This window comes from Ranitomeya variabilis, chromosome 3 (assembly GCF_051348905.1).
Source record: "Ranitomeya variabilis isolate aRanVar5 chromosome 3, aRanVar5.hap1, whole genome shotgun sequence".
NCBI classification, from domain to species: Eukaryota; Metazoa; Chordata; class Amphibia; order Anura; family Dendrobatidae; genus Ranitomeya; species Ranitomeya variabilis.
In genome coordinates, this window is record NC_135234.1 from 610127802 (window position 1) to 610154880 (window position 27079).

Consider the following 27079-nt stretch of genomic DNA (forward strand, 5'->3'; position numbering starts at 1 on the left):
ACTGTGAGTTTTGCCCACCCCCCAACTGTGAGTTTTGCCAGGCTGGTTATCAAAAATACAGGGGAACCTACACCGTTTTTTTTTTTTTTATTATTTACAGCGCAGGAGGCAGCTGATAAATCTGCTCCTGCTCTCACTGTTATTAATGGCAGCAGGCGTCTGCTGATGGGAGCAATAGTCCCATCAGCTGACACCAGAGGTGAACTTTATACCTCTGATCACAGCTGCGCGCTCACACTGTCTTTTGACAGCATGGAAATCGTGGCTCTCTGAGCGGTGGGGGTGATTTCACCGCCGATCAGAAGCGGTGTTTGGGTAGTAACACAGACTTTCTGGTGAAGTCTGTGTTCGGTGTCCGTGCCCGAACAGTAGGTGTTCGGTACGGATGCTGAACTTTACTGTTCAGGTTCACCCATTTCTACACACTAGGTGTTTTTCAGCATTTTTTTCTGCAGCAAAACCTGATCTCTTGGCAGGAAAGAAGCTGCACAAAAATACGTTTTTCTGTTTTTTTTTTTCTTGATTTTGTTTTGCGTGGTTTTAGCATGCTAGGTTTGTCTCTTGTGTATGCTGATAAAGTTTAGTGTTGAAAAAAAGTTCTATTCTATAGAATCAGGTTTTGGCACAAAAGCCGCAGCAAACCCCGATAACTCAGGATTTTTTTCATCCATTCATTTCAATGGGTGAAAAACGCTGAAAAAACTGACACGCACCACTGTGCAAAAAAACATGCAAAGCAGATCCTGAAGACAAAAAAACCAAGCCGTGTGCATGAGATTCCTGAAATCTCATAGACTTTGCTAGTACTGTAAAATTTATAATCAAATTTAATGATCCATAATCTGTGTATGCTATCAACAATATCTAATTCCGTCCGTATCACTAATAGCTCTCTTGAGCAGTGAAACAGAAAGCACACAATTCACTTTATATAAAATCAATCCTTTTATTAGACACATTAAATAAATAAACCTAAAATACAGAATTGTACAAAACCACAATATCTCAGTTATAAGGGACCGACAAGGCTACTAATCACAAACAGCGCTGAATACTGGCAATACAGAATTCTAAATCTACATGGGCTGAGCAAAATTAGTTTCTACATCCCTCCAGTAACATCAAAGCTATCAAAAGTAAATACATATAGAGGGTGATAAACTTAGCGCTCAAGCCAATTACTTCAATATTCACACTACCACAGCATTAATGTTCGTGTTGCAAACTTCCCTTATGTCAAAATAGAAGCTTGCTGTTTGCCATGGGCTTCATGGTAACAATAAGTGTTGCTATACTTACAGAGCTGTATGAAGAGCGCCCGGTCCCTCTACCCAGACACGCGTTTCGTCCACAACTTCTTCAGGGGGCGTCCCCTGAAGAAGTTGTGGACGAAACGCGCGTCGGGGTAGAGGGACCGGGCACTCTTCATACAGCTCTGTAAGTATAGCAACACTTATTGTTACCATGAAGCCCACGGCATACAGCAAGCTTCTATTTTGACATAAGGGAAGTTTGCAACACGAACATTAATGCTGTGGTAGTGTGAATATTGAAGTAATTGGCTTGAGCGCTAAGTTTATCACCCTCTATATGTATTTACTTTTGATAGCTTTGATGTTACTGGAGGGATGTAGAAACTAATTTTGCTCAGCCCACGTAGATTTAGAATTCTGTATTGCCAGTATTCAGCGCTGTTTGTGATTAGTAGCCTTGTCGGTCCCTTATAACTGAGATATTGTGGTTTTGTACAATTCTGTATTTTAGGTTTATTTATTTAATGTGTCCAATAAAAGGATTGACTTTATATAAAGTGAAGTGTGCTTTCTGTTTCACTGCTCAAGAGAGCTATTAGTGATACGGACGGAATTAGATAGTACTGTAAAATGCAGATGAAAATTTGCATTAAAAAAGCATTTAAAAAAATGCCCAGTGTGAACCCAGCCTTACTCTCCTGCTTGACCCTACAAATCTTAGTAAATTTCCCTATATCCTTCTAATGTTTCATACATCAGCGATAATCAGTTTGATGTCGGATCGCAATGCAGGGGCCGGCCTCACACTCAGCGTATGTAAATACGGTCCGTTTTTTACGGCCGTAATACGCAGAAAAGTCCCCAAAATAGTGAGCCGTATGTCATCCGTAGGCAGGGTGTGTCAGCGTATTTTGCGCATGGCATCCTCCGTATGTAATCCGTATTGCGATATTTTCTCGCAGGCTTGCAAAACCGACATCTAATGGATTTATGTGCTCAAGAGTTCGTTAAAACATATATACAGTATCAGTGGCGTAACTACAAAGTTATGGGCCCCGGTGCGAACTTCCAAATGGGGCCCCCCCCCCCCCCGCCATAAAATTCAATGTAACCCCCGTAGAATACAATGCAGCCCCCCTCATAGTATAATGCAGCCCCTCCATACAGGGGCAGTGAGAAAGACACGAGCAAATGGTGGGGAGAGGGCACAAGGGGGCAAGGAAGACAGGCACAAGGGGACACATGGGGGCTAGGAGGCAGGGGAGAAGGATACAAGGGGACTAGTGGGCAAGGGAGACTGACACAAGGGGAAAATGGAGACTGACACAAGGGGCACACGGGGACAAGTGGGCAAGGGAGACTGACACAAAGGGCACACGGGGACTAGTGGACAAGGGAGACTGGCACACGGGGACACAGGGACTAGTGGGCAAGGGAGACTGACACGGGGAATAGTGGGCAAGGGAGACTGATACAAGGGGACTAGTGGGCAATGGAGACTGATACAAGGAGACACACGGGGATAAGGGACAAGCACAAGGGGAAAAGGGAGACAGGCACAAGGGGACACACAGGGACTAGTGGGCAAGAGACTGACACAAGGGGACAAGGGATACAAGCACAAGGGGACACACAGGGACAAGTGGGAAAGGGAGACTGACACACAGGGACTAGTGGGCAAAGGAGACTGACACAAGCACAAGGGGACAAAGGAGACTGACACAAGCACAAGGGGACATAGGAGACAGGCACATGGGGACACACAGTGACTAATGGGCAAGGGAGACTGGCACATGGGGACACAAGCATAAGGGAGACAGGCTGAAGGGGACACACGGCCCCCTGACCTGCCAGAGCCGCTTGCAGCTGCGACCGTGGTAGTTACGCCGCTGCCTCACACACACACATACTACAGATATCACACACACACTACAGATATCACACACACACACACATCATACTACAGATATCACACACACATCAGTTATCACACACACTACAGATATCACACACACTACAGATATCACACACACTACAGATATCACACACACTACAGATATCACACACACTACAGATATCACACACACACACACACACATACAGATATCACACACATACTACAGATATCTCACACACACACACACACACACACACACTACAGATATCACACACATCATATTACAGATATCACACACACACTACAAATATCACACACACACTACAGATATCACACACACACACAGACATACTACAGATATCACACACACATCATACTACAGATATCACACACACACATACTACAGTTATCACACACACACTACAGATATCACACACACACATACTACAGATATCACACACACACACCAGAGATACCAGCTCATATACACAACTCACAATCTCCTCTCTGGTACAGGGGTGGCTGATGTAAACCGGCTGCAGCTCCTCAGCTTCTCCTGACTAAAGCGGCTCTGTCCCGCACCTCCCCCCTGCTCTCGCCTTCTGTCCCGGGGTTATTTTGGCTTTCTCTTAAATACGATCTCATTCAGACGTACATGAGATGTATGAGGGGGGAAAAATACAGACTGAGAAGCTGTCTCATCGTGATGACTGGAGCTGCTTCCTGTCTCTCACGTGCCCCGGCTGCCCCCTTCCCCTAGATACGCCTCGGACTGTTGCCGTGCAGGAGGAATCTCCTGCACTGCAACATGGTGTTGGGTGCCAGCACAGCCCGCACAGTGGTCTATCCAGCACAGCCCGCACAGTGGTCTATCCAGCACAGCCCGCATCTCTCGCCCCCCCCCCCCCACTCTCCTTACCTTTCCTCTTGCCAGCGTTGCTTCCTGCTCCGGTCTCAGGCTCGGCTGCAGTCTGCCCGGGATCGCGCACCCGCAGTGTCAGAGGCAGAGCGCGGAATGATGGGAGAGGGAGCATCTGTAGACGCTCTCTCCTCCGTCATTGCATTCAACTGTACCGGCGTCATAGACGCCGGTATAGTTGAATGCGACGGCAGGGGGGGTGAGTCGTCGGCGGCGGGGGGAGGCGGATCGAGCGGCCCATGACTGGCACCGGCTCTTCTGGCATTTGCCAGAAGTGCCCAATGGCCAGTCCGGCCCTGCTCTGACCTGCTGGCCCCGGGCCCCTGACCTGCTGGGCCCGGTTGCAATGGCGACCACTGCAACCGCGGTAGTTACGCCCCTGTCCATACTGTACAATGGCCACACATAGTGCTCCATACTGTACAATGGCCACACATAGTGCTCCATACTGTACAATGGCCACACATGATATTGCCTACAGTATAATGGCCACACATAGTTACTCCTACACATGCGGCTGAGCTCCGTACACATTGCACATGCGGCTCCCCTCCGTACACCTCTTACACACCCGGCTCCGCTCCGTACACCTTGCACACGGCTCCGCTCCGTATACCTCGTACACACACGGCTCCGCTCCGTACACCTCGTACACACACGGCTCCGCTCCGTACACCTCGTACACACCCGGCTCTGCTCCGTACACCTCATACACACCCGGCTCCGCTCCGTACACCTCGTACACACCCAGCTCCGCTCCGTACACCTCATACACGCGGCTCTGCTCCGTACACCTCGTACACACCCAGCTCCGCTCCGCACACCTTGTACACACCCAGCTCCGCTCCGTACACCTTGTACACACCCAGCTCCGCTCCGTACACCTTGTACACACCCAGCTCCGCTCCGTATACCTCATACACACACGGCTCCGCTCTGCACACCTCATACACACACGGCTCCGCTCCGTACACCTCGTACACACACGGCTCCGCTCCGTACACCTCGTACACACATGCTCCGCTCCGTACACCTCATACACACACGGCTCCGCTCTGTACACCTCATACAAACACGGCTCCGCTCCGTACACCTCATACACACACGGCTCCGCTCCGTACACCTCATACACACACGGCTCCGCTCCGTACACCTCATACACACACGGCTCCGCTCTGTACACCTCATACACACACGGCTCCGCTCCGTACACCTCATACACACCCAGCTCTGCCTTGTACACCTCATACACACCCGGCTCCGCTCCGTACACCTCATACACACCCAGCTCTGCCTTGTACACCTCATACACACACGGCACCGCTCCGTACACCTCATACACACACGGTTCCGCTCCGTACACCTCATACACACACTGCTCTGCTACATCCACACAAACCCATCCTGACCTCACACAAAAGCTTACCCTCCTCCAGCAAGATGACGACCAGCACTGCACTACTGTCCTGTGTCCTGCACTACACGGAAGCCTTTGATCATGTGACTCCGACTCCTCCCCTCCTGTGACCTCATCACAGGTCCTGCGTGCACAGAGCAGCTGCAGCCATAGTTGTGGACGGTGTGCGGCTCTCTGGGGTGGAGGGGCTCTGCTGCAGGACAAGTGCAGTCCCACCCGTGATCGCGCGTGCACTGAGAGAGTGCACGCGCACTAGGGCCTGTAAAGAAGGTTTATTTAAAGGGCCGGCGGCCCATTTTGTAGCTCAGAGTCGGGGCCCCTAGGCACTGCGGGCCCCGTCGCAATTGCGACCCCTGCGACCGCGGTAGTTACGCCCCTGTACAGTATATATCATTGAGACACATATACGGTATATATTCTTTATTTATATTTAATTCAGCGCGAGATATGTGAAAAGCCGGTAATTCAATTGCCGGCTTTTCATTTCTCCTTCACAAACCCGACGTGATATGAGACATGGTTTACATACAGTAAACCATCTCATATCCCTTTTTTTTTGCATATTCCACACTACTAAGGTTAGTAGTGTGTATGTGCAAAATTTGGGCGCTGTAGCTGCTAAAATAAAGGGTTAAATGGCGGAAAAAATTGGCGTGGGCTCCCGCGCAATTTTCTCCGCCAGAGTGGTAAAGCCAGTGACTGATGGCAGATATTAATAGCCTAGAGAGGGTCCATGGTTATTGACCCCCCCTGGCTACAAACATCTGCCCCCAGCCACCCCAGAAAAGGAACATCTGGAAGATGCGCCTATTCTGGCACTTGGCCACTCTTTCCCACTCCCGTGTAGCGGTGGGATATGGGGTAATGAAGGGTTAATGTCACCTTGCTATTGTAAGGTGACATTAAATAAAACACTAAGGTGGAACAATATAAGGTCACCAACATAGTATTTAAACCCAGATAGGGTATATTCAGTACAGAAAAACTGGGACCAAGGGCAGGAACATATAGGACCACTGCCTAAATTAATCAACAACCAAAGGAAAAAGAAGCAGCATAAAGTCCAGATAAATATGTAAACAAACTTTATTAACAATTTATTACAGGTTTAAAATGAGCAGAGGGAAGTGGTCCCCGTGCTATACTCAGCACGCACCTACAGAAACAGGGGGTATGTGCCTGTAGTATATATATGCCCACATTATAGCCAAGGCTAGTATAGCAGAAAATTAAAGTGACTGTGCATAGGATTCAAAGAAGCCTGCATTGGACACACAGGTCCATAAGATTAGCTGACAAGCATATTTCATACTAAGTATATAATACTATACATACCAGGTAATGTGGAAACAAGTCACGGCGTGGATTGGCACTTCACCCCTGTATCCCCCGACGCACGTTTCGGCTATCGCCTTTCTCAAGGGGATATGGAATGGAATGAATGGAAAGCAGGATGATCTGTACTTACCTTCAGTTGGAGTGATGCGCCCTCTGCTGGATGTCCTCATATGAACTCGAGCGTGGGAACTTTTCCAAGGCTCCAGTTCATGAGGACATCCAGCAGAGGGCGCATCACCGCAACTCAAGGTAAGTACAGATCATCCTGCTTTCCTTTCAGTACCCGGGGGTTTACAGGCACGAGCGAGTGCATTAGCGCAGCTCCTGGCTGTAAAATGATTTAACCCCTTCAGATGGATTTACTTCGTGGGACGTGACAGATCATCTGAAGGTATATACACTCACTGGCCACTTTATTAGGTACACCTGTCCAACTTCTTGTTAACACTTAATTTCTAATCAGCCAATCACATGGCGGCAACTCAGTGCATTTAGGCATGTAGACATGGTCAAGACAATCTCCTGCAGTTCAAACCGAGCATCAGTATGGGGAAGAAAGGTGATTTGAGTGCCTTTGAACGTGGCATGGTTGTTGGTGCCAGAAGGGCTGGTCTGAGTATTTCAGAAACTGCTGATCTACTGGGATTTTCACGCACAACCATCTCTAGGGTTTACAGAGAATGGTCCGAAAAAGAAAAAAAATCCAGTGAGCGGCAGTTCTGTGGGCGGAAATGCCTTGTTGATGCCAGAGGTCAGAGGAGAATGGGCAGACTGGTTCGAGCTGATAGAAAGGCAACAGTGACTCAAATCGCCACCCGTTACAACCAAGGTAGGCCTAAGAGAATCTCTGAACGCACAGTGCGTCGAACTTTGAGGCAGATGGGCTACAGCAGCAGAAGACCACACCGGGTACCACTCCTTTCAGCTAAGAACAGGAAACTGAGGCTACAATTTGTACAAGCTCATCGAAATTGGACAGTAGAAGATTGGAAAAACGTTGCTTGGTCTGATGAGTCTCGATTTCTGCTGCGACATTCGGATGGTAGGGTCAGAATTTGGCGTAAACAACATGAAAGCATGGATCCATCCTGCCTTGTATGGAGCATCTTTGGGATGTGCAGCCGACAAATCTGCGGCAACTGTGTGATGCCATCATGTCAATATGGACCAAAATTTCTGAGGAATGCTTCCAGCACCTTGTTGAATCTATGCCACGAAGAATTGAGGCAGTTCTGAAGGCAAAAGGGGGTCCAACCCGTTACTAGCATGGTGTACCTAATAAAGTGGCCGGTGAGTGTATATTGTTGATTATTTTGTCAGAGCGAGGGTTTTCAGGTGGATTGAGAGAGCAATAAAATATTAAAACAACCTGTGTGTTTATTTCAGTAAAATACTTTTTAATAATGTGTGTGTTTTTTTTAACCCTTTCATACAATTGGATTAATAATGGATAGGTGTCATAAATTGACGCCTCTCCATTATTAATCTGGCTTAATGTCACCTTACAATAGCAAGGTGACATTAACCCTTCATTACCCCATATCCCACCGCTACACGGGAGTGGGAAGAGAGTGGCCAAGTGCCAGAATAGGCGCATCTTCCAGATGTGCCTTTTCTGGGGTGGCTGGGGGCAGATGTTTGTAGCCAGGGGGGGCCAATAACCATGGACCCTCTCCTGGCTATTAATATCTGCCCTCAGTCACTGGCTTTACCACTCAGGCGGAGAAAATTGCGCGGGAGCCCACGCCAATTTTTTCCGCCATTTAACCCTTTATTTTAGCAGCTACAGCGCCCAAATTTTGCACATACACACTACTAACCTTAGTAGTGTGGAATATGCAAAAAAAAAAGGGATATGAGATGGTTTACTGTATGTAAACCATGTCTCATATCACGTCGGGTTTGTGAAGGAGAAATGAAAAGCCGGCAATTGAATTACCGGCTTTTCACTAACACCGCTGCGTATTTCTCGCAAGTCACACTGCAGGTCCGTGTGGAATCCGTATTTTTCTCGCCCCCATAGACTTTCATTGGCGATTTATTTTGCGCAATACGGTGACAAACGCAGCATGCTGCGATTTTCTACGACCGTACAAGACCGTATATTACGGATGCGTAATATACGGCAGATAGGAGCTGGGCCATAGAGATTCATTGGGCCGTGTGTAATGCGTATTTTACGGACGTAGTTTATGCGCTCATACGTCTGTAAAACTCGCTAGTGTGAGGCCGGCCTTACACATTTCTATGAGGTTATCAGGCTTGGGTCAGGACATGTGCGGCCGGCCCCTGCATTGAGATCTGACATCGGACTATTATGGAAATTGGAAACAGCCCGCAGTAAAAATACTGGTTGAAAAACATAAAAAATGTAATTATTATAATTGATACACTGTAGAAAATGCACAGCAGATACCGATATCCAGATATTATATGTGTGTGGAAATTGGAAAACTACATAGAAAAACAATCTATGCAGAAGGTGAAGGTTTCATTTTTTAATGTCTCTAAAGAATGTAAAATGATATAGAAATACAAAATATAATAAGCACTTTGGCTCTTATGATGGAGGTATTCTGGTCCTACAATCAGCTGAATAATTTCTGGAAATGGCAAGAAAAAATAAAAATGAAAATAGGTAAGGATTGGAATTCCAGCAGCCTCCCCTCTGCAGCGCTGCCCCCCATTGGTATGTGCCCACGATCAGGAATAGTAGCGTTTCGGACGCAGTTCACTTTCGCTTGGTCCGAAACGCTGCGTTCTAGGTAGCAAGCACAGGTTAAATGATGCGGATTACCTGCGTGAATACGCAGCGAAGGGACAGTACGCTGCTTCCATAACGCTGCTATTTCCTGATCGCGTGCACATACATTACAGAACCACACCTTCCGGATGTTTTGCAATCTTCTTGTTTTGACCTCTGTGGCCACCGTCCTCCTCAGTCTGTCATGGCGACCTCCAGTAGCGGCATGGCTTCCTCTGAAGCTCTGCGCTATGCAGAATATAGGACCAAATGCCCTGTAACCCCGGGGGCGGACCTGGACCGGAGACTGGTGAGGATCGCTCCTGTTATGATCAGTGGAGGGTTGGGGAAAGGAAGCCGGCTCCGTGCCCTGCTAATGGCCTACACAGTGATAAGCGGCGGTGACAGGTGGAGCTGCTGATCTCTCACCGTGTGCTGATGTGTGCGCTGATTATAGTCTATGTCCGGTGCGTCATCAGGATCTACTTGCACTGCACTTGCATCAGCTGTGTGCATTAGTGTGCCATGGGCTCTGTGTGCCAGGGGCTCTGTGTGCCAGCATGCCATGGGCTCTGTGTGCCAGCATGCCAGGGGCTCTGTGTGCCAGGGGTTCTGTGTGCCAGCATGCCATGGGTTCTGTGTGCCAGGGGTTCTGTGTGCCAGCGTGCCAGGGGTTCTGTGTGCCAGCATGCCATGGGCTCTGTGTGCCAGCATGCCATGGGCTCTGTGTGCCAGCATGCCATGGGCTCTGTGTGCCAGCATGCCATGGGCTCTGTGTGCCAGGGGCTCTGTGTGCCAGCATGCCATGGGCTCTGTGTGCCAGGGGCTCTGTGTGCCAGCATGCCATGGGCTCTGTGTGCCAGCATGCCAGGGGCTCTGTGTGCCAGCATGCCAGGGGCTCTGTGTGCCAGCATGCCATGGGCTCTGTGTGCCAGCATGCCATGGGCTCTGTGTGCCAGCATGCCAGGGGCTCTGTGTGCCATGGGTTCTGTGTGCCAGCATGCCAGGGGCTCTGTGTGCCAGCATGCCAGGGGCTCTGTGTGCCAGCATGCCATGGGCTCTGTGTGCCAGCATGCCATGGGCTCTGTGTGCCAGGGGCTCTGTGTGCCAGCATGCCATGGGCTCTGTGTGCCAGGGGTTCTGTGTGCCAGCATGCCATGGGCTCTGTGTGCCATGGGCTCTGTGTGCCATGGGCTCTGTGTGCCAGGGGCTCTGTGTGCCAGCATGCCATGGGCTCTGTGTGCCAGGGGTTCTGTGTGCCAGCATGCCAGGGGCTCTGTGTGCCAGCATGCCAGGGGCTCTGTGTGCCAGCATGCCATGGGCTCTGTGTGCCAGCATGCCATGGGCTCTGTGTGCCAGCATGCCATGGGCTCTGTGTGCCAGCATGCCATGGGCTCTGTGTGCCAGCATGCCAGGGGCTCTGTGTGCCAGCATGCCATGGGCTCTGTGTGCCAGCATGCCATGGGCTCTGTGTGCCAGCATGCCATGGGCTCTGTGTGCCAGCATGCCATGGGCTCTGTGTGCCAGCATGCCATGGGCTCTGTGTGCCAGCATGCCATGGGCTCTGTGTGCCAGCATGCCATGGGCTCTGTGTGCCAGCATGCCAGGGGCTCTGTGTGCCAGCATGCCAGGGGCTCTGTGTGCCAGCATGCCAGGGGCTCTGTGTGCCTGCATAATAGGGGTTCTGTGTGCCATGGGCTCTGTGTGCCAGCATGCCACGAGCTCTGTGTGCCAGCATGCCATGGGCTCTGTGTGCCACGGGCTCTGTGTGCCAGCATGCCACGGGCTCTGTGTGCCAGCATGCCACGGGCTCTGTGTGCCAGCATGCCACGGGCTCTGTGTGCCAGCATGCCACGGGCTCTGTGTGCCAGCATGCCACGGGCTCTGTGTGCCAGCATGCCACGGGCTCTGTGTGCCAGCATGCCACGGGCTCTGTGTGCCAGCATGCCACGGGCTCTGTGTGCCAGCATGCCACGGGCTCTGTGTGCCAGCATGCCACGGGCTCTGTGTGCCAGCATGCCACGGGCTCTGTGTGCCAGCATGCCACGGGCTCTGTGTGCCAGCATGCCACGGGCTCTGTGTGCCAGCATGCCACGGGCTCTGTGTGCCAGCATGCCATGGGCTCCGTGTGCCATGGGTTCTGTGTGCCAGCATGCCAGGGATTCTGTGTGCCAGCATGCTAGGGGCTCTGTGTGCCATGGGCTCTGTGTGCCAGCATGCCATGGGCTCTGTGTGCCTTGCTGCATGTGCCAGTAACGCAGGCTCTGTGTGCCAGTATGCCAGGGGCTCTGTATGGCAGGCTCTGTATGTCATGGTCTCTGTGTGTCCTGCTGCATGTGCCATATACCAGGCTCCCTGTGCCTGGCTGCATATGCCATCGGCTCTGTTTTCCAGTATGGCAGGCCCTGTGTGCCCAGTTGCATGTGCCAGGTGTTACATCTGCAAAGTGTTTGTATGTTCTCTCCGTGTTTGCGTGGGTTTCCTCCGGGTACTCCGGTTTCCTCCCACATTCCAAAGACATACTGATAGGGAATTTAGATTGTGAGCCCCATCGGGGACAGTGATGATAATGTGTGCAACCTGTAAAGCGCTGCGGAATATGTTAGCGCTATATAAAAATAAAGATTATATTCTGAGGTTTCCAGCCTAAAGAGATTGGTGAGGTTCCCATAGGACAGGTGATGAATATCACTTCTGCGGCGGTCCTGCAGCTCAGCTATGCTGGGGACTTCTGTACAGTCCAACTCATTGTTATTGGCACCCATGAGGTGTAAGTACATAATATGGAATGCCTCCTGATTAAAAATGAATCAAGGGAAACAGTTTTTTTGTATACAGCACTTGTGTTAAATAAAAAAGAGCAAATGATAAATAATAATTTCAACCAAAGAACAATGGGAGGGAAAATAGAAAAACGTAAAGCTTGATGTGACACTGGTATTGGCACCTTTACATTAAATTAGTATGGAAACACATTTTGACTCGCCTGTGGTAAATCACAAATGAGAATCACCTTATATTAATTGTCGGTGCCCATGTGACATGAATTAGCCAATGAATGATGACTTCAGTGATTTAAAAAGCCACATGGTAAACCCTGTTCGTTTGCCACAATGTCCAAAGACCTTGGTATCCCAGTTTCAACAGTACGTAATGTTATTAAAGGGCACCTGTCACCCCGTTTTTTCAGTATGAGATAAAAATACTGTTAAATAGGGCCTGAGCTGTGCATTACAACAGTGTATTTTGTGGACCCCGATTCCCCACCTATGCTGCCGAAATACGTTACCAAAGTAGCCGTTTTCGCCTGTCAATCAGGCTGGTCTGGTCAAAAGGGCGTGGTGTCTTCCCCCAGATCTTGCTTAGTTTTCCGTTGGTGGCGTAGTGGTTTGCGCATGCCCAAGGTCCCGAATCCACTGCACAGGGGAGTTAAAAGAGCGCGATGTGCACTATTTCATTGGTGATCGGTGGGGGCGGCCATCTTCCTGCTGGCCGCGGCTTCAGGAAAATGGCCGCGGGATGCCGCGCGTGCGCAGATGGAGATCGCGGTGGCCATTTTCCTGAAGCCGAGATGCGAACTCAGTCAATTGCAACTGACCCCATTCCTAGGCCTATGTGCACAGAGTTTTTTTTTTTTTTGCAAGCAAAAACTGTGTGCACATTCCCTAACCTTTTTAAATGCTACTGTCATGATTGACATGACCTTCTAGGTTCTAAACGATTGGGGTAAAAATGAAACCCTACATCTGTCCCATTTTAGCACATCGCTCACAAGTATGTGATTCCACCCCAACCGGAGGGATTTCTGCATATACTGTAACTTTATGCTATTCACTATTTTCAGATACATTTTTGCAGTTTTTCTAGAACATGAGTAATTTGACTTTGAAATTACAGCGGTAGTAAACTTTCTTCATACTTTTTCCTATTTTAATTCTTTCTCGAAAAGCCTTGACTGTGAATAAACTCCGAAAAAGATACACGAGCTAAAAGAATGTTTTTCTTCTATTTTCGTTGTTGACGGTTTTACTGGAGCTGTCAAAATCGTTGGTTCCGTATGAATGAGGAGTCTCATCTGTGGGTGACATTTTAATGGGATTTTTCTAAAGGCAAAGTCTGTCAATAAAATGTGCTAGGCTAAGTGCAGGGTAAGCTTTCTCCTTAGAATTGTGGATGGTTGAAGACGATGTTGAAGTTCCTTAAACAGTCCTTCGGTCTCTTTTGTAAAATCAGGAAATCTCAGTTATGCCCCTTCACATGTCAGTGTCTCCAGTTTGTGTGGTGACCGTTTTCGCACCTACCGGAGACACTTATAGACCCATTTAATTCTATGGGACTTCGCACATGTCAGTGTGTTCACACAGGCCATGTGTCAGTGTAACCCACCCATAGACCTGTCTGTTTTTTTCCGGGCAGCATGGACCACAATACGTCCTGCCCACGTACACACTGATGACATCAATGTGTCATCTGTGTGACACACACAAATTAAATCCTTCGACGTCTTAGAAAATCTTTACAATTAGCACTGTTTCCAGGCGCTGGGTGCTGACTACAACTGTCGTCATCCTAACCTGATCTCCCTGCTATCGGCGAGACCAGGCGACGCTGATGACAGTTGTAGTCAGCACCCGGTGCATGGAAATAGCCTTAACTAAAACTGTCATCATCCTCACCTGGTCTCCCTGCGATCAGCGAGACCAGGCAACGCTGATGATAATTGTAGTCAGCATTAAATAAATGTAAAAAAAAAAAAAAAAAAAGGCGTTGGGTCCCCTTTATATTTTAAAACCAGCGCAGATAAAGCAGTTAGCCTAGGGCTTCTATTATCAGGCTGGGACTGTCCATAGTTATTGGCTCATCCCGATTCATAAACTAGAAGGCCACAGCTGCCCCAGAATTGGCACATCACATTAGATGCTCCAATTCTGGCGCTTTACCTGTCTCATCCTGATGCCCTGGTGCATTGGCAATTGGGGTAATATATGGGTTTGATGACAGCTATGATTTGTCAAAAATCACAGCTGCCATCGGCCTGAGGTCAGTATTGGAGATGTGTTAGTCAGATATCCCCATTACAAAACCCGTAGTCAAAAGTAATAAACACACAGAGAGAGACAAGTCATCTAATTGAAAAAACCACTCCCCAACAATTACTCTCATTTACCCATTTATTACCATAAAAATAATCCACAGGGGTCCGTCATAAATCCATAATAAGGAGGTCCTACGGCGATTCCTTGACTACTACATCCGAAGGCAGTGGTGACCGGTGACATCAATAACGTGACCGCTCACCATGCCAGCTGGAACACACTGAGCTTAGCACGAGAACCCATCAGCTGTTTCCAGCTCTAGAAGTGGTCGCATGTACAGAACATATCACCAGTGCTCCATCACATTGTTTGGTAGCTGCTGTCAAGATTAGCATTTTTTTTGGTGTGGTCTTTTTCTATTAACCCCTTACTGACCTCGGACGGGATAGTACGTCCGAGGTCAGCTCCCCTGCTTTGATGCCGGGCTCCGCGGTGAGCCCGCATCAAAGCTGGGACATGTCAGCTGTTCAAAACAGCTGACATGTGCCTGCAATAGCGGCGGGTGAAATCACGATTCACCCGCCGCTATTAACTAGTTAAATGCCACTGTCAAACACAGACAGCAGCATTTAACTACCGCATCCGGCCGGGCGGCTGGATATGAGCGCATCGCCGACCCCCGTCACATGTTCGGAGGTCGGCGATGCTTCTCCATTGTAACCATAGAGGTCCTTGAGACCTCTATGGTTACTGATCCCCGGCAGCTGTGAGCGCCACCCTGTGGTCGGCGCTCACAGCACACCTGCATTTCTGCTACATAGCAGCGAACAGCAGATCGCTGCTATGTAGCAGAGGCGATCGTGCTGTGCCTGCATCTAGCCTTCCATGGAGGCTATTGAAGCATGGCAAAAGTTAAAAAAAATGTGAAAAAAATAAAAAAAATATAAAAGTTTAAATTACCCCCTTTCGCCCCAATCAAAATAAATCAATAAAAAAAATCAAACCTACACATATTTGGTATCGCCACGTTCAGAATCGCCCGATCTATCAATAAAAAAAAAAAACATTAACTTGATCGCTACACGGCGTAACGAGAAAAAAATCGAAACGCCAGAATTACGTTTTTTTGGTCGCCGCGACATTGCATTAAAATGAAATAACGGGCGATCAAAAGAACGTATCTGCACCAAATTGGAATCATTAAAAACGCCAGCTCGGCACGCAAAAAATAAGCCCTCAACCGACCCCAGATCATGAAAAATGGAGACGCTACGAGTATCGGAAAATGGCGCAATTTTTTTTTTTTTTAGCAAAGTTTGGAATTTTTTTTCACCACTTAGGAAAAAAAAATAACCTAGTCATGTTAGGTGTCTATGAACTCGTACTGACCTGGAGAATCATAATGGCAGATCAGTTTTAGCATTTAGTGAACCTAGCAAAAAAGCCAAGCAAAAAACAAGCGTGGGATTGCACTTTTTTTTTGCAATTTCACCGCACTTGGAATTTTTTTCCCGTTTTCTAGTACACGACATGGTAAAACCAATGATGTCGTTCAAAAGTACAACTCGTCCCGCAAAAAATAAGCCCTCACATGGCCAAATTGATGGAAAAATAAAAAAGTTATGGCTCTGAGAAGGAGGGGAGTGAAAAACGAACACGGAAAAACGAAAAATCCCAAGGTCATGAAGGGGTTAAAAATTCTCAAACCTAAAAGAGTTGAATCAGTCATTTGAATCAATTCCCTGACACAGCTGTATAAACTATACTAATGTCTGCAAAAAGCAAGCAAAATGATGCCATTTGCTGCCAAAACATACCCATTGAGATAAAAATAATGTAAAAATGAAAAAAGTGATTAAGGACAAATACTGGTGTAATCGAGAATTGTATTTATGGATACTATACCGTGATTGTTAATATTGGGAATTATTTAGGAACACTACAGATAAAGTTCATCTCAGTCACTTTAAAATTCCCACTTTTTTTTATCAGACTTATTTTTTATTTATTTTTTTGCACCACAGCGGTATTGTGATGAGTAAGACTTGCTTACCTTGTGTAATGTTTTATTTATGCAGTTTTCTTCTACTGGTATTCCCGTTCCATTTTTTTAGGCAATGTCTGTGATGAGTCAGCATCTTATGGTTTCAGTACATAGAAATAAAGTCAAAGCTCTTTGCTCACAGAATTTGAAATAAACTATAGAAGCATAAAATACAAGGATGGCACATAAAATACAGAACAAACACCTCAGCAGAATGGAAAATGTCACTGCCTGGGATTGGGATGTGAATCATTTCTGTTCGCTGGAGAAATTCAAGTCTTCATATATATATTCCAGCTGGGGTGGAGGCAGATGGATTGTGTCCTTCTCTCACTAGCTGCTAATCAGTAGTACATGTAAGTTATATCTAGAGATGTCCGGGCTCAGGAGAATTATTATTACTGCTCATACTTATTGAGACTAGTGATGAGCGAACATGCTTGGATAAGGTGTTATCCGAGCATGCTTGTGCTAACCGAGTGTCTTGTGCGTGCTCAAAAAAACGAGTCCCCGCGACTGCATGTCTCACGGCTGTTTCACAACCGCAAGGCATGCAGGTGCGGGAACTGGAACATATTATTTGAGCACGCCGAAGACCCCTTAGCCAAGTACGTTAACTCATTACTAATTGAGATCTAACTTCTCAGACCTTAGAAACATCAGTTAGCAAAGTTATCAATTAGAGGTAGCTCAAAATTGGTGAAGTATTGTATGACAGACCTGCGACAAGATGGCATGAAAAGTTTCACAAGATTCAGGAAAAGTTGGCATGTAATATTCGAAAAGGCAGGGGAAAAAAAAACCAAATGTATGGCGAAGTGGTGAAAAAGATTCAATTCCAACACTGTTTTTTTTTTGTTTTGTTTTTACGTTAAGTATGCAGTAAAAATAACTTGGTGTCAAGATTTTTCAAGACAGCACGGTGACAGTGATGCCAAGCTGGTAAACTTGTACTGTGCGTGTGTGTACCATTCATTCTATGGTGCTGTTCGTGTGAAAAGGGGTTAACATACAGAATACAAATATATATGACAATGACAAAATAACAATGACAGACTGGTAGAGAGGAGGAGAGGACCCTGCCGTTGTTCTTACATTCTACAGGATAATGGGGAAGGAAACGGTGGGTTTGGGGGTTTGCAGCAACGGCAATGGTGGTGAGGTGGCAGCGGGGTCATTGCAGGTTGTAAGCCTTCCTGAAGAGATGGGTTTTCAAGTTCTCTCTATATGTTCTGAATTTTGGAGACAACCGGACATGTTGGGGCATTTAATTCCAGAGGATGGGTGATGCTCGTGAGAAGTCTTGAAGGTGAATGGATGATGAGTGTGAAGTAGAGAAGGTCTTGTGAGGACCAAAGAGTACACGTGGGAAGGTATGGGGAGATGTATGAAGGAGACAGATTATGGACGGCTTTGTAAGTCAGTTTTAGTTAAAACTAAATCTGTTGGGAAATTTAAAGCCAAAGAAGAGATTTGCCAAGTGGAGAGGTTGATTATTTAGGCAGCAGAGTTAAGGATTGACTGGGAAGGTGCGCGAGTATTTGGAGGCCATAGAAGAGGATATTTCAGTAGTTGAGGCGGGAGATGAGGGTAAAGCACTAACATTTTAGTAGATTGAGTGAGGAAGATGCAAATTTCGTAAATATTTTTCAGTTGTTGGAGGCAGGATGTGGTAGGAGCTTGGATGTGCGGTTTGAAGGACAGGGGAGAGTTGAGGGTTACTCCGAGGTAGCAAACTTCTGGGATCGGGGAAAGTGTGTTCTTTTATAGATAGGGCTGATTGTGAAGTTAATTGGGATAGAAGAAAGATGTTTGGTTTTGTCCACATTATGTTTAAGTAAACATGATGAGAAGAAGAATATGGCTGATAGATACTCTGGGATTCTAGACAGAGTTGACGTTTGGGCCAGAAAGGTTAATTTGAATGTCATCAGCATGTATATATGATACTGGAAGCCATGAAACTTTGACTTGTCCCAGGCCAAAGGCATAGTTGAAGTATAGGGGTCCCAGGATAGAGCCCTGAGGGACACTGACAGAGAGGGCGATATGAGGGAATAGTATGGGAATGAGAGACTCTAAATGTGTTGTTAGTGACGTATGAGGAGATCCAGGAGAGGGCAAGGTCTTTGATGCCAAGAAAAGAGAGGATCTGTAGTACAAATAGTAGGGAGTGGTCAACTGTGTCAAAAGCAGATGACATGTCTAGAAGGAGGAGAATAGAGAATTGTTTTTTAGTTTTGGCGGTATTTTAAGTCTTGAGTATTTTTGGTTAGGGCAGTTTCAGTGGAATGGTGGGCATGAAAGCCAGATTGTAGGTTGTCAGAAGAGCTAGTTTGATGAAAGGTGGAAGGAGTGTTTAATGTGGACAGGCGGTTAGATTAGTTTGGTGGCTAACTGGTAGTGTACCTTAATAAACCAACCAGACTAAAAAGGTAATACAAACAGGGATAAAGGAAAATACCAATAATGCAAATATACTCACACAAACAACAGAGGTAAACACCGAGGAATGGAGGATGGGGTCAGATAAATCCACCAAACACCTTCTCAAACAATAAACTATCATCTAAGCATGCAGCATGAAGCTACTCTGGCAATGAGTGCTAGCCAGGGCCCAGATTATATATGAGATAGGATTGGCCAACAGTGAACAGCTGTGAGCCTTAATGCAGGAAAGTTTCTAAGAACTCTCAACTGAGCAGAATAACCCCTGTACTGCTAAATGAAGCCTGCACCATTTAATATTAAGGTGAAGTGCTTCTAAACAGTGCAGAAGCTGCAGTCTTCAGTCTCCTCTCTGTTGCGGTAAACCCATGACACAGGATGAAGTGGTTGTGTAGGAGATGAGATAGTCAAGAGAACAAGTAATGATATAATTTTGAGAGATGGTACAAAAGATGGTTATGGGGGAAGGGCATTGGTCTGTTATATGAATTGGTTGTGGTGGATGAACAGTAAAGACTTGTCTGATTTAGTGGATCTTATCTATTTTACTATTTTAGTAGTTACAAAATTCCGACATTTCTTAAAAAAACAAAAACAAAAAAAACCCAGTGTCACCATTTTCTGAAATCTGTAACTTTTATTTCTGTCAGTGGAGCTGTGTGGTGACTTTATTTACTTGGCGAGCTGTAGTTCATCTTGCTATTTTGTTGGTGCATACATTGTTTATCACTTCTTATTGTATTTTTTTTAGACTTGCTTACTGTATTTAAACCTGCAATTATTTGATGCACTTACTATGTACTGCAATAATACAGTATTGCAATATACAGTGATGGCTGAAAGTGTTGGTACTTTTGAAATTGTTTCAGAAAAAGTATTTCTCCCAAAAAATTATTGCGGTCCAAAATGCTAGTTGAGAAGTGTCAGAAGCCTCAAGGACACCGTTCTCTCCTGGTTCTCCTATCTCTCTGACCGCTCCTTCACTGTATCTTTTGCTGGTTCCTCCTCCTCTACCTTCACCTTACTGTTGGGGTTCCTCAAGGATCAGTCCTAGGCCCCCTCCTCTTCTCTTTGCATACTGCCCCTATTGGACAAACAATCAGTAGATTTGGTTTCCAGTACAGTCTCTATGCTGATGACACCCAATTATACACTTCTCCTGATATCATGCCTGCCTTTTTAGAAAACACCAGGGATTGTCGTACCGCTGTCTCTAAAATCATGTTCTCCCTCTATCTGAAACTGAACCTGTCAAACACTGAACTCCTCATGTTTTCTCCCTCTACTAACCTACCTTTGCCTGACATTGCCATCTCCGTGTGCGGTTCCACCATTACTCCTCAGCAACACGCCCGCTGCCTTGGGGTCATACTTGATTCCGAGCTTTCATTCACCCCCCACATCCGATCACTGGCTCTCTCTTCTTATCTGCATCTCAAAAACATTTCTAGAATTCGCCCTTTTCTTACTTTCAACTCTGCAAAAACTCTTAGGCCGGCGTCACACTCAGCGTAAGACAATACGGTCCGTTTTTTACGGCCGTAATATGGAGAAATGTTCCCAAAATAGTGATCCGTGTGTCAGCGTATTTTGCGCATGGCATCCTCCATATGTAATCCGTATGGCATCCGTACTGCGATATTTTCTCGCAGGCTTGCAAAACCGACATCTAATGGATTTATGTGCTCAAATGTTCGTTAAAACATATATACAGTGTACGTATGTGTATATATATATATATATATATATATATGTGTCATTGAGACACATATATATATTCTGTATTTATATTTAATTCAGCGCGATATATGTGAAAAGCCGGTAATTAAATTGCCGTCTTTTAATTTCTCCTGCCTAAACCCGACATGATATGAAACATGGTTTACATACAGTAAACCATCTCATATCCCCCTTTTTACCCTTCGCCACGACAGCACCCCACATGAGAGAGAGGGATCCGCCCATAGGAACAGGAAACCTACAGAATAAAAGGAGGCGGTCCCCTCTCCTCCTCAGTTTAGGTTTCCTGTTTCTATGGGAACCCGAAGTACCTGCAGTTGAAGAGGATTCCTGGGCCATGCACCCGCCTGCGTCAGTCTCCATGCGAACAGCAGGGGCTGCGGTGCCAGAAGCAGCGGAGGGGGAGCCACTGTTTGCAGCCTCCCCCCTCGTCTGGTCGATCGCCATGGTCCGGTTTCGGTGCCGCTGGTCCGCCCGGATCCATGAGGACGCGCGCGCTCAGCGGCCGGCTTTTTATCCAGCAGCCGCCGCATGGTAAGGAGGAGCGGCGCGTCTAACCCGGAAGTCGCTGGAGCACTTCCGGGTTAGGTCCGGGGAGGCAGGAGATTCGGCGCCAAATTTAAAAGTGCAGCGCTAGCGTCGGCCGGTGTGTGTAAGTATGGCTTCACCGGCCGATGTAGCGCTCTTGCCTGCAACAGAGCGGTCTCCCAGCAAGGAGACAAGCGCCAGGAGCAGCACCAAAAGTGGGGATCGATCTCAGGAAAAGCGATCTGCCACCAAACAGAAGGATCTTTCATCAAAGAATCCGCCTCCAGAACCGGTACCTGTCAGCTTCACTGGGTGAGTTTTTAAAAGAGCCTCTTCCCATATGCTGATATATGTTCCTCCTGTATCCCCTTCCTCTAGACTAAGAAAAGGACACATAAAACCAAACACAGAGAATGTGCCTTATGTTTACAACCCCTCCCGGACTCATATACAAAGAGGTTATGTGCAGAGTGCATCGTATTGACCTTACGGCAAGAAAACGTAATGACTCCGTCTGACGTTAGAGCCATAATACGTGAAGAGATGCAGGGTCTGGCGCATACAAGTAGCACCAGTACCCGTCAACCTAGCCGGTCCCGATCTCCAGCAAGCTCGGAGTCAGAGGTAGTACAAAAATCCTCTGACGAAGAGGAATCTCAGCCAAGTTCGTCAGAATATGAAGGAGGGCTTTGTCTACCAAATAGCAGCGTAGGCAATGTAGTAAAAGCCGTCAGAAGCACGATGGGGTGCCCAGATGAGAAGAGAAAGAAGTCAGCTCAGGACATCATGTTTGCGGGGTTAGGACAGAAAAAACGGAGATCCTTCCCCGTCATACCCACAATTAAAGAGCTAGTTAAGAAGGAGTGGGAGAAACAGCATACAAGGGGATTCTTACCATCCTCTGCTAAGAGACGCTACCCCTTCAGTGATGAAGAACTTAATTCTTGGCAAAAAATACCAAAAGTTGATGCTGCAGTGGCCTCAACTTCCAAACAATCGGTCTTGCCTGTTGAAGACTCGGGGACTCTGACTGATCCGTTAGACCGAAAGGCAGAAGCCTTACTTAAGAGGTCATGGGAGGCTAATACGGGGGCATTCAGGCCAGCCATTTCTAGCACCTGTACTGCAAGATCGCTGCTAGTATGGACAGAGCAGCTGGAGGAACAAATTAGAGGTGGAACTTCGAGAAAAACAATTCTATCGAAAATCCCTCTAATGAAAGAGGCAGTAGCGTTTCTAGCTGATGCCTCTGTGGATTCGCTACGCCTAACAGCCAGGTCAGCCGGCTTAGTGAACACAGCCCGGCGAGCACTCTGGTTAAAAAATTGGAAAGGGGACGCACAGGCTAAAGCAAAACTTTGTGCGAACCCCTGCCAGGGTGAGTTCCTATTTGGGATGAGCTCTTAAATAAAGCAGGAGAGCGGAAGAAGGGCTTTCCTAACCAGTATCTTCCCTCTTACAGGAGAGCCTTCAGGAGACGCCCCTTTACCAGGAACAAACCTGCTGAGCAAAGGGAGCGCTGGGAAACAAAGGATCCAAAACAAAGAGGTGCTCTGTTTTCCGGATCCTATAACCAAAAACGTAACAAATACCGTTAATTATGAAGTAGGCGGTAGATTAAAATATTTTTTTTCTAAATGGAAGCTGATAACATCTAGTCATTGGATTCTGGACATTATTGAAAACGGATTAAAGTTAGAATTCGATAGAATCCCTTGGGATTCTTTTATAGTAACATCTCCAAAAGGACGACAACAGCAAGAGGCTCTAGAATCAGAGATCCTGTCGCTTCTATCTAAAAAAGTATTGATAGAGGTTCCCCGGGGTCAAGAAAGGAAGGGGTTCTATTCCCCTTTATTCTTGATCAATAAGCCGGATGGTTCATTTAGAACCATCATAAACCTTAAAAAACTAAATTCCTTTTTGCGTAACCATACTTTCAAAATGGAATCCATTAGTTCTACCATTAAACTTTTGTTCCCTAGGTGTGTCATGGCCGGGATAGACCTAAAAGATGCATACTATCATCTTCCCATACATGCCGAACACCAGCAGTATCTAAGAGTAGCAGTCATCATGGAGGGACAGGTTCGTCACTTTCAGTATGTAGCAATGCCATTTGGGCTTTCTATGGCCCCCCGCATCTTTACAAAAGTGATATTAGAGGTGATGGCTTATATGCGCCAACGGGACACTTTGATAATACCCTACCTGGATGACTTTCTAGTGGTAGGAGATTCTGTTGCTCAATGTAAAATGCGGTTGTCTGACACGATCTCATCCCTGCAGGAGTTGGGTTGGATCGTCAACTTCGAAAAGTCCAGACTGAATCCAGACACTACTCAAATGTTTCTAGGGATCCAGCTAGACTCCGTAAGTCAAAAGAGCTTCCTCCCACATTCAAAGAAAATGACTATACAGTCAAAGGTGTCAGAAGCAATAAGAAATCCATACATGACACTAAGAAAGGCTATGTCCTTATTAGGATCATTGTCCTCATGTATTCCGGCTGTACCATGGGCTCAATTCCATACCCGCCAATTACAGTACGAAGTATTGTCAGTCCAGGGACAAAAAGGACACCTGGAGAGTAAACTAACTCTCTCTAGAGATGTCATAGAATCTCTGTCCTGGTGGCTAGATATGGGACACCTTTCAGAGGGTGTACCTTGGATAGTAGATCCATCCAAAATAATTACTACCGACGCCAGCCCTACGGGGTGGGGTGCACACATGGAAGATAATGTAGTCCAGGATACCTGGAATCGGGCAGAATCATCATGTTCTTCAAATTGGAAAGAATTAACAGCGGTAGAAAAAGCCTTAAATTATTTTCTTCCACAGATTCAAGGGGCACATGTAAGAGTCTTCTCAGACAACTCCACCACAGTGGCCTATGTAAACCGTCAGGGCGGTACATGGTCAGGAAGTCTGATGACCATCGCAGGAGAGATCTTCCAGTTCGCAGAGACTCATCTTGCGTCCCTAACAGCCCTACACATCAGAGGAGTAGAAAATATCAAAGCGGACTACCTCAGTCGAAACATGCTACGCCAGGGAGAATGGTCCTTAAACAGAAATGTGTTCAGAGTAATAACAAAAGCATGGGGAATGCCTCAGATAGATCTATTTGCCACAAGAGGCAACAGACAGGTAGAAAGATTCGCTTCCCTGAACTCCATGGATCATCCAGACATGCTGGACTCTCTACACCATCCTTGGAACTTCAAAATGGCGTACGCCTTTCCTCCAATGTCTCTGATTCCGCTAGTTATCAGGAAGATCAGAAGGGAGCAAGCAAGGGTAATCCTCATTGCACCCTTCTGGCCAAAAAGACCGTGGTTCTCCTGCCTTCAGAGCATGTGTCTATGCGATCCATGGATCCTTCCATTGGACAAGGAACTACTGTTCCAGGGGCCGTTTTTCCACCCGCAAGTGAAAGGGCTTCACTTGATGGCGTGGAACTTGAGCGGCAGTTACTAAGTTCAAGGGGTTTTTCAGAACAACTAGTAAACACCCTGCTATTAAGTAGGAAAAGATCTACCACCCTGATATATAGCAGGGTATGGAAAAAATTCTTAAACTTTCATACAACACCGTTCACTAAACAGGTCCCGGTAACACCTATTCTAGAGTTCCTTCAAAAAGGTAGAGAAGTAGGTTTATCGGTAAACACCTTAAGAGTCCAGATCTCAGCATTAGGAGCCCTATATGGATGTAATATAGCAGCTGATAGATGGATCTCCAGATTCATTAAGTCTTGTGAACGAAGTAATCTGGTACATATTCCCCGTCTACCTCCGTGGGATTTAAATCTAGTGCTAGAAGCCCTAACCAGCTCCCCATTTGAGCCACTAGATTCGATACCTTTAAATGTCTTAACATATAAAGTAGCCCTCTTGGTAGCCCTAAATTCAGCTAGACGTGTTAGTGACATCCAGGCCCTATCAGTAGACCCACCCTTCTTACTGATATTCCATGATCGGATAGTCCTAAAACCAGACCCCTCATACCTCCCTAAGGTAGTAGCATCCACCTACCACAGGTCACAAGAGATATTTCTCACTTCCTTCTTTGATTCACCTGTAACTCCAGAACAACATACGTTCCACACCTTAGATTTCAGAAGAGCCATCCTGACTTATATAGAAAGGTGTCAGACATGGAGGGAAAGTAGGGCTCTGTTTATCTCCTTTCAGGGCCACAAGAAAGGACATGGGGTCACGAGAGCTACCATATCACGATGGATCAGAGAGGCTATCTGCTTGGCCTATACGTCAAAAGGCGAAATTCCTCCAGTGGGTATTAAAGCGCACTCAACACGAGCCATGGCTTCCTCCTGGGCGGAACAAGCAGATGTACCGATCCATTTAATATGTAAGGCCGCAACTTGGTCCACACCTTCTACCTTTTACAACCATTATAGACTTGATCTATCTACATCTTCTGATCTGACCTTTGGTAGAGCTGTTCTTAGTACAGTAATCCCACCCAAATAATGACTCTCTGAAAATCTCTCATGTGGGGTGCTGTCGTGGCGAAGGGTAAAAAGCCGGATTACTCACCGGTAATGCTCTTTTAATGAGTCCACGACAGCACCCATTTACAACCCTCCCTAAGTTATGCACAGCTCTTCCTTTTAAATTCACAAAATAATGGTTATATAGAGTTTCTAAGATATTTTGCTGAATAAGAATTAATACTAAAGCTTTTGCGGTTCCCTTTTTATACTCTGTAAACTAAACTGAGGAGGAGAGGGGACCGCCTCCTTTTATTCTGTAGGTTTCCTGTTCCTATGGGCGGATCCCTCTCATGTGGGGTGCTGTCGTGGACTCATTAAAAGAGCATTACCGGTGAGTAATCCGGCTTTTTTTGCATATTCCACACTACTAATGTTAGTAGTGTGTATGTGCAAAATTTCGGCGCTGTAGCTGCTAAAATAAAGGGTTAAATGGCGGAAAAAATTGGCGTGGGCTCCCACGCAATTTTCTCTGCCAGAGTGGTAAAGCCAGTGACTGAGGGCAGATATTAATAGCCTAGAGAGGGTCCATGGTTATTGCCCCCCCTCCCCTGGCTACAAACATCTGCCCCCAGCCACCCCAGAAAAGGCACATCTGGAAGATGCGCCTATTCTGGCACTTGGCCACTCTCTTCCCACTTCCGTGTAGCGGTGGGATATGGGGTAATGAAGGGTTAATGCCACCTTGCTATTGTAAGGTGACATTAAGCCAGATTAATAATGGAGAGGCGTCAATTCTGACACCTATCCATTATTAATCCAATTGTATGAAAGGGTTAAAACACACACACACACACACACACATTATTAAAAAGTATTTTAATGAAATAAACACACAGGTTGTTTTAATATTTTATTGCTCTCTCAATCCACCTGAAGACCCTCCCTTGGCAAAATAATAAACCAACAATATACATACCCTCTGATGAACTGTCACGTCCCACGAGGTAAATCCATCTGAAGAGGTTAAATCATTTTACAGCCAGGAGCTGTGCTAAAGCACTCGCTCGTGCCTGTAAACCCCGGGTGCTGAAAGGAAAGCTGGGTGATCTGTACTTACATTGAGTCGCCCTCTGCTGGATGTCCTCATGAACTGGAGCCTTGGAAAAGTTCCCACGCTCGAGTTCATATGAGTTCATCCAGCAGAGGGCGCCTCACCGCGACTCAATGTAAGTACAGATCACCCAGCTTTCCTTT

At 46.7% G+C, this 27079-nt stretch overlaps 2 protein-coding genes across 2 annotated transcripts in view; one reads left to right on the forward strand and one right to left on the reverse strand.

The window, feature by feature from the left end:
- Positions 1 to 9819, reverse strand: part of EPSTI1 (epithelial stromal interaction 1) — a 454026-nt gene extending 444207 nt beyond the window's left edge. Inside the window, exon 1 of the mRNA XM_077297337.1 lies at positions 9710 to 9819. The gene's annotated coding sequence lies outside the window, so the exon portion shown is untranslated. The remainder of the gene's footprint in view (positions 1 to 9709) is intronic.
- Positions 9750 to 27079, forward strand: part of DNAJC15 (DnaJ heat shock protein family (Hsp40) member C15) — a 46815-nt gene continuing 29485 nt past the window's right edge. The window contains exon 1 of the mRNA XM_077297338.1: positions 9750 to 9877. Within this exon, the coding sequence (XP_077153453.1) occupies positions 9773 to 9877 (105 nt within the window). The 5' untranslated portion in view covers positions 9750 to 9772. The remainder of the gene's footprint in view (positions 9878 to 27079) is intronic.